The sequence below is a fragment of the Pygoscelis adeliae genome, unplaced genomic scaffold (assembly GCF_000699105.1).
Source record: "Pygoscelis adeliae isolate BGI_AS28 unplaced genomic scaffold, ASM69910v1 Scaffold170, whole genome shotgun sequence".
In the NCBI taxonomy this organism is placed as follows: Eukaryota; Metazoa; Chordata; class Aves; order Sphenisciformes; family Spheniscidae; genus Pygoscelis; species Pygoscelis adeliae.
The window spans coordinates 2221469-2236962 of NW_008824002.1; the positions used below are offsets into that span (position 1 = coordinate 2221469).

The following is a 15494-nucleotide window of genomic DNA, read 5'->3' on the forward strand; positions in this document are numbered from 1 at the left end:
CGCCGCGAACGGGCCTCCTGTGGGGCGGGAGGGGGCCTCCCCGCGGGGCCCTGCGCGCTCCCTCTGAGGTTTCCCTGCCAGAACGAGCAGGCCCGAAGAAAATGGGAGAGAAAGGCAACATGGCTGCATAGGCACCCCATTCCCCGTGGCTTCCCAGCTGAGATAAATATCCGTGGGTGATGCAGGGGAGCAGGTACATATACCGCCATCAGTGACCTCCTGCAACACGTTCCCGTGCAGCCTCACCCTACCGAGCATAGCAGAGGGACATAGCACCATGTAGCTCCCCGGCGTACCTATGGCGGCGGCCTGCTCCTAGGCACCTACTGAAGTCCACGTGCTGTCGGTGCGCCGAGCTCGGCCTCGATCGGAGCGACCCACTTGTCAGGGCGGCGACTCCTGGCTTCAAGCCCTGGCCCCCCCCCGCCCTGACTTGGGGGGGGGCCACACGCGGCGCGCCAGGCGGTGGTGGTCTGCGGGGCTAAAAGGTCAGGCAAATCGGCGGTCCTGGTTGTTCTCTCGGCATCGTCTGTGTTGCCAGAGGTCATTCGAAAATCTGGGCAAAAGGTCAAAATGGAAATAAGAAAACACCAACATGGAAGCTGGGGTAATATTTGAAAGCGTAGGTTTTCAAAATTTGCATGGGTGAAGATAGATGCCGCCTTTTTGTCAAGATACTGCCTCTCATTTATTCCTTCTACTCGAATAAAAGAAGAAAGGCTGTAAGATGATTTGCCTTTTATTGACTTTCAGTTGTCTAATTTGTTTTCATTCCTGTATTAATTAGAATTAATATATTTACATTTAGCTTCCGATAGAGTGAAGTTATGTTAACTAATTGACTGTGAGGCTGATGAGAAAACGGGAGCATCAACTGACGGCAGCTGCTAGGAGTGAGAAATAGCTCTTTGAGAAGCCGGTTTGTGAAAAGATGAGAATTTGACACAGAATCCATTTATCGATTATTACAGGTTCTGTTAGCTAGTCAGGTTTCACTTCCTTTCGTTAAAACGTACATTTTTTGATTTAACAATTGCTTGTAGTGTCTGTAACTATAAATAGCCATTATTCATATGCACGTTAAGTATTATGGTGTCTTAGTAAAATTGGGGTTTAAGAGAATGAGGAGTAAGGTTGGTCTACATGTTTGGCATAAGCTTTTTGATCAAATAAAAGTCTCCACAAACCGCTTTTACTGTATCTGTTTTTGATTGAACAAGCTATGTATGTAAAAATAGACATAAGTATGCATATTAAAATACATAATTTGGCTTTAATATATGTGTGTGATTTCTCATGCACATTTTTTTGGCAGAAAACACATTTGGCATTTTTGGTAGTTTTTGGCAGAACCTGTCTTTATTTCCCCTAAGTTATTCTTGATAGTGGAATTCATTGTTGGTAATAACCTTGCTAAAAACCTAATGTAACTCTGCCAACGATTGCCATGGAACAACCCCAAAATGTAAATTTAATATTAATCTAAATAAAAATAATCAAGTCTGAAACATTAATTTCCTTTGCCCTGTAATGCCCAGCACGTCACTATGCCAAGGACGGAACTTAAAAATATGTCTCATTCTCTGTCATTTCAGTTGGACGCATTGTCTTTGAATTATTTGCTGATATTGTACCTAAAACTGCTGAAAATTTCCGTGCATTATGTACAGGAGAGAAAGGAACAGGGCCTACAACTGGAAAACGTCTCCATTATAAAGGATGTCCTTTCCACAGAAGTAAGTTCTATGAAATCCTCTGCTTTCCTGTTGGTAACAGAAGTCCTCCATGATCAGTATTTGAAATACTGTTAAATAATATTTCGGAGCTCTTGTTTAAGAAATAACTTGATTGAAAGTAAGTTTTTGACTTTTTGATCCTCCTAATGACTAGGTGTTCTTACCATGCATTGACAATAGTAAATTACAAATTTATTAGTAAGTTAGTAATAGTAAAACTAGTTTACTATGAGTTGTGAATAGGTTGAAGTGGATTTTGGGTAAAGAATTAAATATCAAGTGATGTCCACTTAACTGAAAAGGATTACTTAGGGGACACTTGATAAATAAATGGTGGTTTTTGCTTTTGTTTAGGCGTAGGTGCTGGTGACAGGAATTGCTCTTCATCTCTGAGTGTTTTTCTTTATGCCTTTCCCGCCTTGCTGCTATATTTTATAATTATTTTCTTTTACAGTTATTAAGCAATTTATGGTCCAGGGTGGAGATTTCTCAAACCAAAATGGCACAGGTGGAGAAAGTATATATGGTGAAAAATTTGAAGATGAAAATTTTCATTATAAGGTACTCTATTGAAGATACTAATTGTATTCAGTTTTTTGAAGTTTCAGCGATGTTTATTTTTCTTCAAGTTCAGTATTAGCGCTCTTTAGGCCAAGGTTAATGTATTTTTAAGCAGTGGAAAGAATGCAGCAAAAAAGCCCCAAATGAGTTTGTCATTAAAGTCTTTGTTGAATACAGAACAAGTACATGTATGAATACATACAAAATGAGGTCAACCTCATTAAGACAAAGACAGCCATAGGTTAAATTTTCTTTTAAATTGCACCATCAGAAATTCATTTGAAACAATGTTTTACTTCTCATCGAAGTGGGGATTTTATTTTAAAAGAGTGGCAAATTTTGTCACTCTGCAGCATATACAGTATGTTAGCATTAAATGGATTTTATGCTTTTTTTTAATATACCAATAACATTCATAAGATGAGATGTGAGAAATACCTTTCTTAAGAAGTGCGGAATCCATGGTAGATTGCAGAATTAATCCAAAGGAAAATTTAAACGAAGGCATTTTCCCCGCTACAGTTACTTTCAATGATACGAGAAGTAAAAGGCTGTTTATGAATGGCTTTTTTTCACCCAAAACATTGGAAAAATGTGCTGTGAACAAAGGAAGTTTTTGAATATGCAGAGGTCTCGATTTGAGGATGTCATTTTAAGAGATGCTGGCTTTGATGGCAGAAATTCCTGCTCCTCCCATTACTTATTCCCACTCCTGTATCAGAGCTCACTATTTCATTACTAGCAACCATTAGTGCAGTCCCACCAGCAGTTTTGTCAGTCCAAGCTGTGGGAAGAGAGGAGGGAGCTGTGCTGCGAGAGTAGAAAGTTCCAAAACTCTCTTTGTCCTCGAAATCAACATCTTGTGACACCAGGAAGACTGCAGGTGCATGTGCTTTACACACGCAACTTAACAAGTACAGTTTTTGAACAACAGTTTTCTCAGGATGTGTCCTGTGCCTTGCCTTGTTTCTTTTGCAAAGGCATAACCTTCAAAATGTCCATTACCATTCTTCAGGCTTCTCTTTCTTTGTCATCGAAATCAAATGCAGCTGATGCCTCCAAGGTCTGTCTTTTGACATAAGATTGACTTACTTTTTATGCTTTTGAAGAAGAAATGTTTGCCTTCTGTATTATTAAATCTTTTTTTTAAGCATTTTAGTTCTACCTTTCTTTAAAAATGGGTATTCTAGAAAGGGAAGAAGACTGCTTTTCACCATACTGTACAGCAGGTCTGTGTACCTTAAGCCTACAATTTAGACGGTATTTGAAGATCTCCAAATTGAAGTAGTACCTGTACACTGTGGCTTACATTTTTTGACTAGCAGACTTAGCTATTCTGGAGAAAAGTGGCAACCATAATAATTGTCCTGAGTGCTCACCTGGGTTCTCAGCTATACATAAAGGGCTGTGTGGCTGGAAAAAATCCCCTGTGCTTGAACTATCAGTAATTGCATCTTGAACCTGGGTGGGAGTGCTACTTGGAAACAACAAAAATAACATGTTCTGCAAGGACCCCTTACAACAGCCAGGACACCCGCTGCTGTAGGGGTAACAATTAACCATTTTCATATCATGTTATTATGTGACAGCATATGAATGACTCCTCAACAACACTGACTAAAAAACTTACAGACATCGTTGTCCTGTGGTTAAAACAAAGCCCTGACTGCAATTGTGCTTGCCTCCAAACAGTATTTTAGGAAAAGAAAATATGGCAGTCCTCCACTAATCAGGCATCAAAGTCCGTTACCAAGTTCGGAGCAATAGCTGGAAATGTAGCTCCAGCATTCATCATAGAGTTAATTACAGTTATGAGAGATGTTCTCTGAAGTCTGACACTTGCTATGGTGGTGCCCGTAGCACTGCTGCGTAAAGTTACTCTTCTGCATTGGTCCTTGCCACAGGATCTCTAGCTCCCTGAAGAAGGAGACTTTGTGTCATCGTTACTTTTTTGGTTGTACTGTCAAGTAAGATCTGGAGGTAATTATGAATGGAATGCAGATGATCCTCCTTTCTGTACTTCTCTGACTGCTCAGCTGTAACAAAAGTTGTCAATGTGCCAGGGATGAGTTGAAGAACTCACTTGGATCTTGTACAGTCTGGGAGCTCAATTCCCATCATTTGTTGGCCAAGTATGTTAGGATTTTAGTGGGAGTTAAAATGCCTCTACTACGTAGAAATTCACTGGATCTCGCACTTAATCTAGCAGTCCTGCAAAGTGTCCTCAAACCACTGTCTTGGACGACAGTGAGTTGTTTTTGTTGACACTTGAGTTTGTTCTTGTGTTGTTGTATGGTTTCCTGTAAATTGCAATAAGCTGCAAGCCTTTGTCAGTGGTCAGCTTACCATGTCAGATTAATCCCAGTAGGCTTTTTTTGGTGTCACTAATGGCTGTGCTGTGGTGGAACACCCAACTTACACAATCTTCAAGCAGTGTTGTTACCGTGGCATAGTTTTGCAAGCCTTGAATCCGTCAGAGAATCTGATTTTGTCCGGACTTTTTTACTTGCTTTATAAGTTTACAAAATGACAAGCAGAAACCATCACAGGAAAGACACTCTATCTATCTGCAGGCAAGAAAGTGCATGAGTGACAATAGTTTTGTTTATAAATAGGCACTCTCATCATGGGACTAATGTTGAGACTTGGTCCCAGACGAAATGGGGTTGCATGTAAGTGTGAAGATTGGAGCCACCAGACTGCTGTCCATAACTTTCCCACTTGTCCTCCAAATCTTTACAGACAAAAGGTAAACCTGCAGGTGTAAGGCAACACCAGAGCTTATTGTTACTTGGCTCTTTGTTTACAAACCATTGCTGTCTAGCATTAGTTGTAATTGAAAAGAAAAAAAAAAAAGATGTACAGCTCTTATTCTGCCTCTTGGGCAGTGAATCAGTGACCAGCCTCAAATGGTATTTGCAAAAATCTCCTGTGGGGGAACCCTTCTGATTAACTTGTTTGCCAGCAGCTACGATGCAAATTGTCAAATGTTTGTTTTGGAGGCTGTATTCCTGCAGGCTTGGTACCAGATGCCTTCTCTTGCTGTGGAACACAGGCTTCTTCTCTGTCATTTGCCAACTCTGATTCCCAGGATGAGTTTCAAGATTAGAAAAGACAAAGCCAAGATTATTCCAGTAGCTTTCTGTTGGCTAGATGCAATTCTAGCTCTCAGCTGTAGAACCTTTTCCCAGAGTTCCTGAGCCAAATCCTGGTTGAAAGATTCTGACTTATTGTGCCATATGACCAGATGAACACCTCAGGCAAGGAGTTCTCTCTACCACCATGGAAATCCAAACGCTGTGTGGGAAAACAGTTTTCAAAACAAGAGGTTCTTCAAAGTGGTAGAGGCTATAGGGACAGACCAGATGCTTAAATACAGCTGTCTCAGACTGTTGTCTCAAACTAATCAATCTCCCGTCGAGCTCTGAGGTCTACTTCACAGCAATTTCTGCTTCCGCCTCCTCTGTGCTGTCATACTTTCCCCCCCCTCCCCCAGTATCAAGTTTCTTAGGAATACCACAGCTTGCACGCTTCAGACATGTACCAGTGTCTTGGTATAACATGCTGACTTATGTTAAACAGAGTTCCTTGCATTTAATAACCAGATCAACTTGGGGAGAATAATACCTTAATGGCTGTGTCATGCCAGTTCAACAAGAGATTGATAACATATGGAAAGTACATTTTTGCAGTACAAGTGAAAATGAAATAATCTGCATGATGGAGCAAGATAATGTCAAAGAAAGAAAAAGTACTTACGGGAAACAAGATAAACAGTATCTTCTCATGTTGGGCTGTTTAATAAATTTTTGTTAGTTTGTGGCCTGGTAGCATGAGCCAAAATAATTAGATGGTTAAAAATCCCAACAGAATACAAACTGCCTCTCTAGGAAAGTGACGGAGTTAAAAAAAACCCACCAGTCTTTAAATGATAAAGACCACGGTCCCCTAAAACCCACAGTTCTATAACATACTTTGTCTGAGTAGCCCTTATAAAATTAACAATACGTACCCATCTTGACAGTGTAAACATTAAAGTTGGTTTAAGTGGTGTTTAGCTTTGTTTCTGGAGGCCAGTGGTCTTGAATAATCCAGCGAGGAACTTTACATGTCGCTCAGGTGATCTGTTTAAACTCAGCAGCTGTGCAGGGGATCGAGTGTACAAGAAGCAGACAGATGTTGTTACAGCATCAAGTCACACATGTGGTTCTGCTTGCTGGACTGCTAGGTGGCAAGTAAAGATGCAGAGCTGGGCATTTGCCCTCTTCAGTCACGATAGGTAAAATTAGTTGCCAACCAACTGTATGCAACTTTGTCGTTTACCAAGTTGTCATTATGGCTGTCCTTGCTATATATATTAATTGCCTTACAGAATCTTACGTATGGTTTTATAACAGATCTTTTATACGTTGCTGGTGATTTTTTTTCCCCAATGCAGCATGATAAACCAGGGCTGCTGAGCATGGCAAATGCAGGACCCGGTACTAATGGCTCTCAGTTCTTTATTACAACGGTGCCTACTTCTCACCTGGATGGGAAACACGTGGTGTTTGGCCAAGTGATCAAAGGAATGGGTGTAGTTAAAATACTAGAAAACGTTGAAGTAAAAGGAGAAAATCCTGCTAAGGTAAACAAAATCCAAAGCACTTACGGATGTTGTTTATTCTTCCATTATATGATGTATATTCATTTCTTCTAAATGCTTGGTGTAATGTTTAGAACTATTAAATGTTAGCCAGTTATTTTTACTAACAGTGTTAATTTCCATTTTACTGTCCTTGTTAAGAGGCTTTTGTTCTTTTGCTGTAAATTTCCCCTGCACAAACAACTGATTTATTGTTCAACACAGCTGTGAGGGTGGAAGCCTTTACCAGGGTGAAGGTGGAAATGCACAGCTAGAAGTGTAGGATGGGTGGTGAAGTTAAAAGGTGGAATTCACAACCCTACCTAAGTGATCTGTAATTCTTATGAATTTTATGTCGGAAGTCGTCATATTTCTGGAAGAGCAATCGGTGTGTAGGTCATGTCAGTTTGCGGTTGTTTGAACAATTAATACCTCTGTAACTTTAAAAGATTGGGCAGCTTAAGAAAGAACCCGTCTTCTCTAATGTAGTAGAACCTTCCATGTCTTGTGTTTTGCTGCAGCTCAGCTTGCTGCCAGTTCCTCTTCCAGCCTCTCCGTGGAGCATGGGTATGGTGTTTTTGGAATGCTGCTCCTCTGAAGGCAACACGTTCTGTGATAAAAGCCTTTTGATGAGGATAGGCTAATGACGTGATGGGTTTCTGAAATCAGTGCACCCAAACAACGGATGAAAAAGCATTTTTACTGAACTTCAAAGTAGCTTATTTTGAGGAAACTTACTTAATAAGCAATGCTGCTATTTACACTTTATTTTTTCAGTTGTGCGTCATTGCGGAATGTGGAGAGCTAAAGGAAGGAGATGACTGGGGAATTGTTCCCCAGGATGGGTCTGGAGATGCTTATCCAGATTTTCCTGAAGATTCAGATATAGACTTGAAAGATGTAAGTATTTTTCTTCTAAGGTATTTTACAGAATGCAAGACTTAGAGGTAATCTGAGTTACATGGTGTCTGTGATGATGTTCACTAAGCCTTTTTTCTTAAGAATCGATCAAGGTCCTGATTAAATGGTGATATTCAATTTTAGGAAAGAGAATGCTGTGGGAGGGGATTGCTATCACTTTTTCTCAGTGCTAATTGCAGCTGATTTTTTCCCCCAGTAACTAAAACCACAATTACTTACGATTATTACACTTACTTTTTTTCTGTTGTTTCTTTTTACTTTTGTTTGTGCTGTAGTGACAAATAGCAATTACTAGAACTCCATCCTGCAGATGACTAACTTAATGTTGTACCTACACACTTTTTCTGTGCAACTTTTTGAATATCCACCCTTAAAAAGATTTGCCTCACTAGAAATAATAAAGGATCAACCTTTTAAAAAGATTTTTACTACATCAGAGCTAGTCATTCTCAATTCCAAGTAGTTCAAACTGAAGGAAGATCTGTTGATGAGAATTAGGGAGCAGACTGGTGAAAGCAGCTCTTCTGCAGGTTTTTACTTTATCATGGAAGTGAAGTAGACAAACTGTGTGAATCAAACAGTGATTTGTGGGAGGGAAAAAAAGGGGCTGCATGTGTAGATTCCACATACAGAATGAGAAATAGAATAGTAAAAAAATCATTACAGCTAGAAACCAGAAACTCCTTGCATCTGGCTATTGAGAAGCGCTTCAACTTGTGAAAATGTTTTTGGATAGCATTTGCTGTGGTTCAGAACTGAAGTTGGCAGGTGTCTGCCTCCTTTAACTTTAAACTTGTTCATATAAACTAACTACAGAAACCACGGTGACATTGGTCTCATGCTGTGATCAGTTTTTTTCAAGGTCATTAATTCTAGTAGGGTAGAAGTGTAAACTGATAGTATTACAAATGGCAGTATTGTAACATTTGACATTTGACAGAGCTTAAGACAACTGTGGTATAGACAGCAGTAATTATAAACTGTTTATTGCCACTGGAAAAGTAACTTAACACTTGAAATGTACGCTATTCTGGAAATAGAAATGATGGATTTGATAAAGACAGGCAGTTGTTCTTTTTCTCCTTCCATATGTTTTAAGTGTTTTGAGAGAAGGAGAATTGCATTGATACGACTTCTAGTTTGAGAGCGTGCAGAGTTCAGGTGACTAATACTGTCTTGAGAAGCAGACGACAAAATTTTCTCGGGAATAAGGCAGTCTCGGTCGAATACTTTGATTGTTAACATGTCTTCTATGAATAACGGTCAACACCTTTATATATAGCTCTGTGTGGGTAGCCGCATTTAGAGGAAGGAGTTGAACTGCTATGTTGTCGCTGGTATTTTCTCACCCTTTATACTGTAGAAAACCCATTAGGAATTTAATCTTTCAGACTATTCTGTTACATAAAGTAGAGAATATTATAGGAGTGGTTTGAAGCTAGTATTTGTCTAAAATTGGAATATTCTTATTCTGAGATTTTATAATCTTTGAAAGAAGATGGACATGGGATCCTACTGTTAAACATTAAGTAATTCAAGACTTCTGTCATAAGTACATTCATACTTTATATTTTCCATCTATTTTATTAGGTTGACAAGATTGTGGCTATAGCAGAAGACATAAAGAATATAGGAAATACTTTCTTCAAATCGCAAAATTGGGCAGTGGCAGCTAAAAAGTATAGTAAAAGTTTACGGTAAGGCTATCATTCAATCACGTAGTTCCTGTAACCCAAATTATAAAAAATTGCTATCAAGCAATGACATGTGCATTTAAAAAGTGCCTGTTGCTGTGCTCTTTTCTTCATAAAAAAAAAAGAACCTTCAGAATCTGGAAAACATCTGGTTGATTTTTAGCTACTTATTCAAGCAGGTCTTCTACTCATTGCTAGGCAAGAGCTATAGGCAGGAATTATTGTTTAGAACTGACTAAATGCTCCTTTTTTAATACTCTTGCTGTGCTGGTGCATAACTGGGAAGAAAAGCACAATAGTATACAGGGTAGTTAACGGACAGGAAAGGAGGGAGATACTTTTTCTCTGATTTCTAAAAAACAGTAGGTTTAGGAAATTGGTAAATTCAAGAGAGAGTACCCCCAAATGTGACACTTACTAATTCATTATTATTTTTTCTGAGGCTCCATACCATCATCCTGACTCCATGTATAATTCAGACTTGCCTTCAAAATCATGGTCTTTCTGCTTTTGTTTCCATACTGCTCCTTTCTTCTTTTCATGCTGTTTGCTTTATGTGTATGAGCTTCTCCTAAAAACTTTTTTTTTTTTAAAGTTACACTGAGCTTTATCCCTACCTTCTTAATGATCACTGGTTAACTAGGAGTAACAATAATGAAAGAAAAAGAATTCAGGCATATTTAATGCTTCAGCTGAGTTTTTAACTGACTGGGTTTCAAACAAACGATGTCTTTCTGAAGCATAAAAATGAATCCTTTAATTACAGATATTAAGCCAAGATGCAACGTCTCCCCCTGCCCTCAAAAAGCCCATCATAGACCAACAGAAACCCCAAAGTAAATAGGATTTCTATGTAAACCTTTTAGAAATCATACAGAAAAAAGGCTGGAATGGAACTTTAAGGATCTTTGTGTTGTATCTGTCCGTTTCCTCCCCCCATTCTTAGGTAAATATCAGGTATAATTATGCCATCCCTTACAATTAGTTGTCTTGTTCGCTCTTAAGCACACCCAGTGAAGGCTCTTCCAGTTTGAGTAGACAGCTTCTATTTGGTGCTTATTTGTCCTCGCGGATGGAAAGGATAGTAACTTTCCTAGACTAAACAAATCTGATCATTCCAGCTCTTCTTTATACTTCTTACTTTTGTGGACGTGCCCTGTTGCTGTATCTTAAAATCTGATACTTTATGTAGGATGGTGTACTTTAGCTGGCACTTCGCCAGAACTGATAGGAATAGAATAGCTCTTACCGGGGAATTTCCCATGTCTTATGTACAACTCACCTAGCAAACCATCTGGCAATGTTGTTTGTTTTTCTTTTTACCAACAGTAACCATTATAACCTGTTCTTTTTCTTGTCTTATTGCTGCTTAAGCAGTTTTTAAAAATTTATTTTATATGTAACAATTGACACTTTTTTGTCAAAAAATTTATTACTTCCTGTTGTCTCCCTTGATATTCATCTTACTGATTTCTTTGACTTGGAAACCAATTTTTTTTCCAGAGTGGTTGCAGTCTTTCATGTTTTGGTGTGATTTATAAATACTGAAGGTGTATTCTGTTTGTTTTGAACATAACACAGTTTTGTATTATAACTCTTCTTAGCTTTTTACCCTTTTCTCTCTTCTGGTTCTCATCTTTTGCGTGATGCCCAGCAAGTGGAAAAATCACTGGGACTATGTCTAATTTACTTTTTAAGTGTTGCTTATTTCTGTGATCCAAAGTTGTATACAAACCATGCAACACTCAAAAGATAGGGCATGCAAAAATTGAACTTACATAGGTACTGATCTGCAAAGACTGCATTAATCATGGCGTGCTTAAAATGTGAATGTATGCAAACATGATTTTTATTTTTTAAATAAAAACCACAGAAGTTCTATCAAGTAGGCCATTAAAAGAGTTAGAACTTTTATATCCACAACAGACCTTTGCCGCTTGAAATAAAAACCTGACAGCATTAGCATGTTATAAATTAAGAAGAATGAGATACAGTTTGCCTAGCAGTTTGCCCTTGAAACAGAGATGCAGTAAATGATGTGGCTCAGTCCTGAACCAGTGTCAGTTTTGAAGTTCAGGAAAAAAAGTCACGAAGGAAGCCAGTGGGAAGAAGGTGGAGTTACTAATGCCCATAAACCACCCTCCTTTACAAAGTGAAGTTAGCTTCAGATTTGAGCCATAAATGCCTCAACTAATTAAAATATTACTGAGGGAACTGAAGAAGAGATGAAGCTTCCCATGAACATGGAAGGTGCAGTGGTGGTGTTGACTTTTTGCCACTGATGAGCAACATGTTTTTTGAGAATAAAAAGTCATTGAGATAAATTCTAATGGTTTCATGCCATCTAGACTAGTGCATTTGTCTAAGAAAAAGAATGCTGTTAGTTCAGTGGAGGACTAAGAGTTATAGGAAAACATTCACCAGTGAGTTCATCTGTTTTGTCTCATAGGGTAGGTCTTACATATTTAGTTTAATAAATATTTGTAATAGTGGAATTGAAGCTGCTTTAAAAATACCAGTTTGGATAGGCCAGTTCGCACATATCTGTGGAAAAATAGCTAAGGGCAGAACAAAACGGAAGTTGCAACACTAATACGTGTTCTTTGTAAATCTGTTTTTCTGCAGGTATGTAGAAGCTTCTGAAGCAGTGGCAGAGGAGGCAGACAAACCGAAGTTGAAGACTGCTGCTTTGACCTGTGTTTTAAACATTGGTGCTTGTAAACTAAAACTGTCGGATTGGCAGGGAGCCATTGAAAGTTGTTCAGAGGTAAATTTAATGATTAGTATTTTGAGTAACAGTTGGCCTATATAGAAAATGGAGACTGAAACTACAAAGCTTTTTGAGAGTCTTCTGACAAGCTTATAATTTGAAAGTAAGCAAAGTAGAAGGCTGGTTGTGAAGTTATTACTAACTTCCCAGGATGTGGCTTTTTTAACAGGTTTTGAAATTGAAATGACTCAGAAACAAACAAAAGAGGGCTGTTGCTTACTGCCAGAAAAAATGCACACTGTCATTGTCAGTTTGTTTTGCAGAGCTAATTTTTCTATTACAAAGAGTTAAACTGTCTTCAGTGAAAGAGGAATACTGTTCTCTGGAAGACTAGTACGAACAAACCGTTTTACTTACTCGCTTTTAGATTTGATGGTCTTGTATTTTATTCATTGAAGTGACTTCTCTAACTAAAGCCCTTTCATGTAGGCTTAGTGGTGAAATGAAACCAGTGAACAGGAAGAAAGAAAGAAAGAAGGAACAATAAATATGGAAATATTGAAAAATAATAGAATTAAAAAAAGGAACAGTGACATAGACATACTGACAGAATTTAGTACATTTGAGGAAACTGTAAATAATTCAGTAAAACTCTGAACTTTTGAAGGAAACAGAGTAAAGAATGCTCTTATCTGTTAGCAGAGGATCCTGAGCAGCATCTCCTAGGGCTTCGTGCTGAAAGCTGGAGTCTCGGCTGATCTGTGTGTGAGGGGTCTTTAGAGAGCTGGCTTGCTTTCTAGCCTGCTGATGGCGTTACCACATGGAAAACTTTCATAAACCTATCTGTATTCAGAATGGACAAACGGGGAATGAGGAAAGAAAAAAAATAAGAAAACTGTGTAACGTGATATCTGTCAGCTAGAAAATGGTAAAAATTGAAACGGCTTTTAAGTGTTACAGATAGAAATTATTAATCATAATACTTGCCGTTGTGGAAAAAAACCCACTTCGTTTTTTTTTTTTAAGATTACAAAATTATTAGAGAAAGGCAACTCCACAGCTGTAATAGATTTCTGCAAGGTATTTAGCTTACGTCTCATAACAAGTGTTAAACAGTGTATCAGTGTTTTAATCAGAACACCAGTTTCCTAAGATTAACTAGTAGAGTTCAAGGTAATTGTTAATGAGAAACTATACACTTGCACTTTTACGATTTCCTAAGGCCAAAAGCGATTTAAATTAACAATCTGTAATACATGCGTTATTTGGTGTAAATAAGGAATTACGAACGGCTGAACCTGTTCAAACAAACCTTGCTTTAAAATAGCTGTAAGCACAATGGTCGAGCTAAAAACAGGGAATGCTACCTATGTGTACACAATGCAGACATATAATTTTCTAATTCTTGATGCAGAAGAGGCTCTAGGCTTTACAGCAGACAGATCAGGATGAGCGCCCAGAGTAATACATTTCCTAAATCACTAAGAAACTTTATTCTTTAAAATAATAATAAAAAAAGACACACTATAGAACTATCTGCAATAAGAAAAAAGAATGCGATCTTCACCGGCAAAAAACCAAAACAGCTAACTAGCCAAATTAACCGAGGTACTTTGAAAAAATAATTTAAGTAATCAAATAGTGGAACAATCTCTTTGCCCAGCCACTGTATTTCCTATTTTGATATTGTCATATTAGAGCTGGCATATACACATTAGTGAAACTATTCAGCTTAAAAAAGGCGTAATGACTGGAACTTGGCAAGGTTCCTGAAGCAGGAGATGGATGCCTTGTATGTATCTTTCTAGCCTACAGTGAAAAAAGCTTTACAGGAAATCTGTGTGTTTTCTTTATGATGCCATTTGAGGGTTTTTTGGTGTGAAGGAAGGAGCTGTAATATAGAGAGCTGTACAGTGAGACTCAAGGCTAGGATAATTTGAACTGCAGCAACACCTTTGCCTTGACAGCTCTCTTCGCCCCACCGCCCCAGTTCCATTTTACCCTGGTATGCTTCTCCTTCACAAAAGACCACTTCTGGTGCAGTGGTATTAAAACTGATTAGCTAGCTATTCAGTGTGCTACAATGTAGCATTCCTTTTTACACAGTTAATGTTTTGACAGCTTACCCTCAAACCAACTGGGGAGATTGTCTGCTGGTGTGAACTGTGCCATTTGTGAAGATGGGAGGCTGTGAAGTATATGAAATGTTAATGTGACAATTTTATTAAATTTCAGGCTCTTAAAATAGATCCAGCAAATACTAAAGCTCTCTACAGACGGGCTCAAGGATGGCAGGGAATAAAAGATCTCGATCAGGCATTGGTAATGATCACTATATTTAATTTTTTTTTAATCTAAATATTTCATCAAACAGTAATTTATATTTCTCTTTTAAGGCTGATCTTAAAAAGGCTCATGAAATAGCCCCTGAAGACAAAGGTAAAAGAAGCTGTTTCTTTATAAATTCTTCACTTTTTAAAAAAATGTAACAAAGAACCAGGGCAGTATTTAGTAGGAAATCGTACCAGTGTGATGCCTAGAACGCTGGCTTCTAACAGCTTAAACGCTGATGTATTGAGCCCAGAACCCACTGAGGTGGAAAACCTTTTTATACAGCAGTGATGCTTCTGTTGCACTGGGAAACTTGCTTATGTAGGTCAACAGCATGCCTCTTAAACCATCTCTCTATCTCACAGGGGTCTTACTTTCTTAATTTCCTGGTCTAATTGGGTAAGATTTTTAGCTCATAAAGTCTGTGTTGGCACCAACATTATGCTTGCTTCACCCTCCTCTACCTGGTTACCTTACCAGGTGAAGCAAAGTAAGGGACAAGGTTTTTCTGCTGCTAGTATCTGACCTAAAAGAAGATTAAATGCAGTTCTATTAAATGAAATAACAGCAGTCACAGCAGTGTGACCTGGTGTTGACATATTAGGAGACCTACTGTAAGGAGATTACTATAACTGTATCATGGATTTTCTTTTTAAGCAGCTATCCAGACGGAAACACTCAGAATCAAACAGAAGATAAAAGCCCAAAAGGAGAAAGAGAAGGCAGCTTATGCTAAAATGTTTGCTTGATTTTTTTCCTAAACTTTTAAATCTATGCACTAACTCATGCAAAAGAATAAATGGAGCTCCTTCTTTCATTGGCCCTGTACTGCAGTTTTCAGTGTTTACGACTCAAAAGTCTAACAATAAAGACAAACTGTTCAAAGGTGAAGTGGTTTTCTCTTTTTAAACGTAATA

At 38.3% G+C, this 15494-nt stretch overlaps 1 protein-coding gene across 1 annotated transcript; it reads left to right on the plus strand.

The window, feature by feature from the left end:
- Positions 1–1579: 1579 nt before the first annotated feature.
- PPID (peptidylprolyl isomerase D) lies at positions 1580–15468 on the plus strand (the record flags this gene model as incomplete). The annotated part of the gene is made up of 9 exons (XM_009325191.1): positions 1580–1736; positions 2191–2297; positions 6736–6924; positions 7699–7821; positions 9433–9539; positions 12162–12303; positions 14482–14568; positions 14643–14685; positions 15238–15468. Coding segments are annotated over 9 exons (1044 nt in total), but the record flags the coding sequence as incomplete, so codon positions are not given.
- Between the last annotated feature and the right edge of the window lie 26 nt (positions 15469–15494).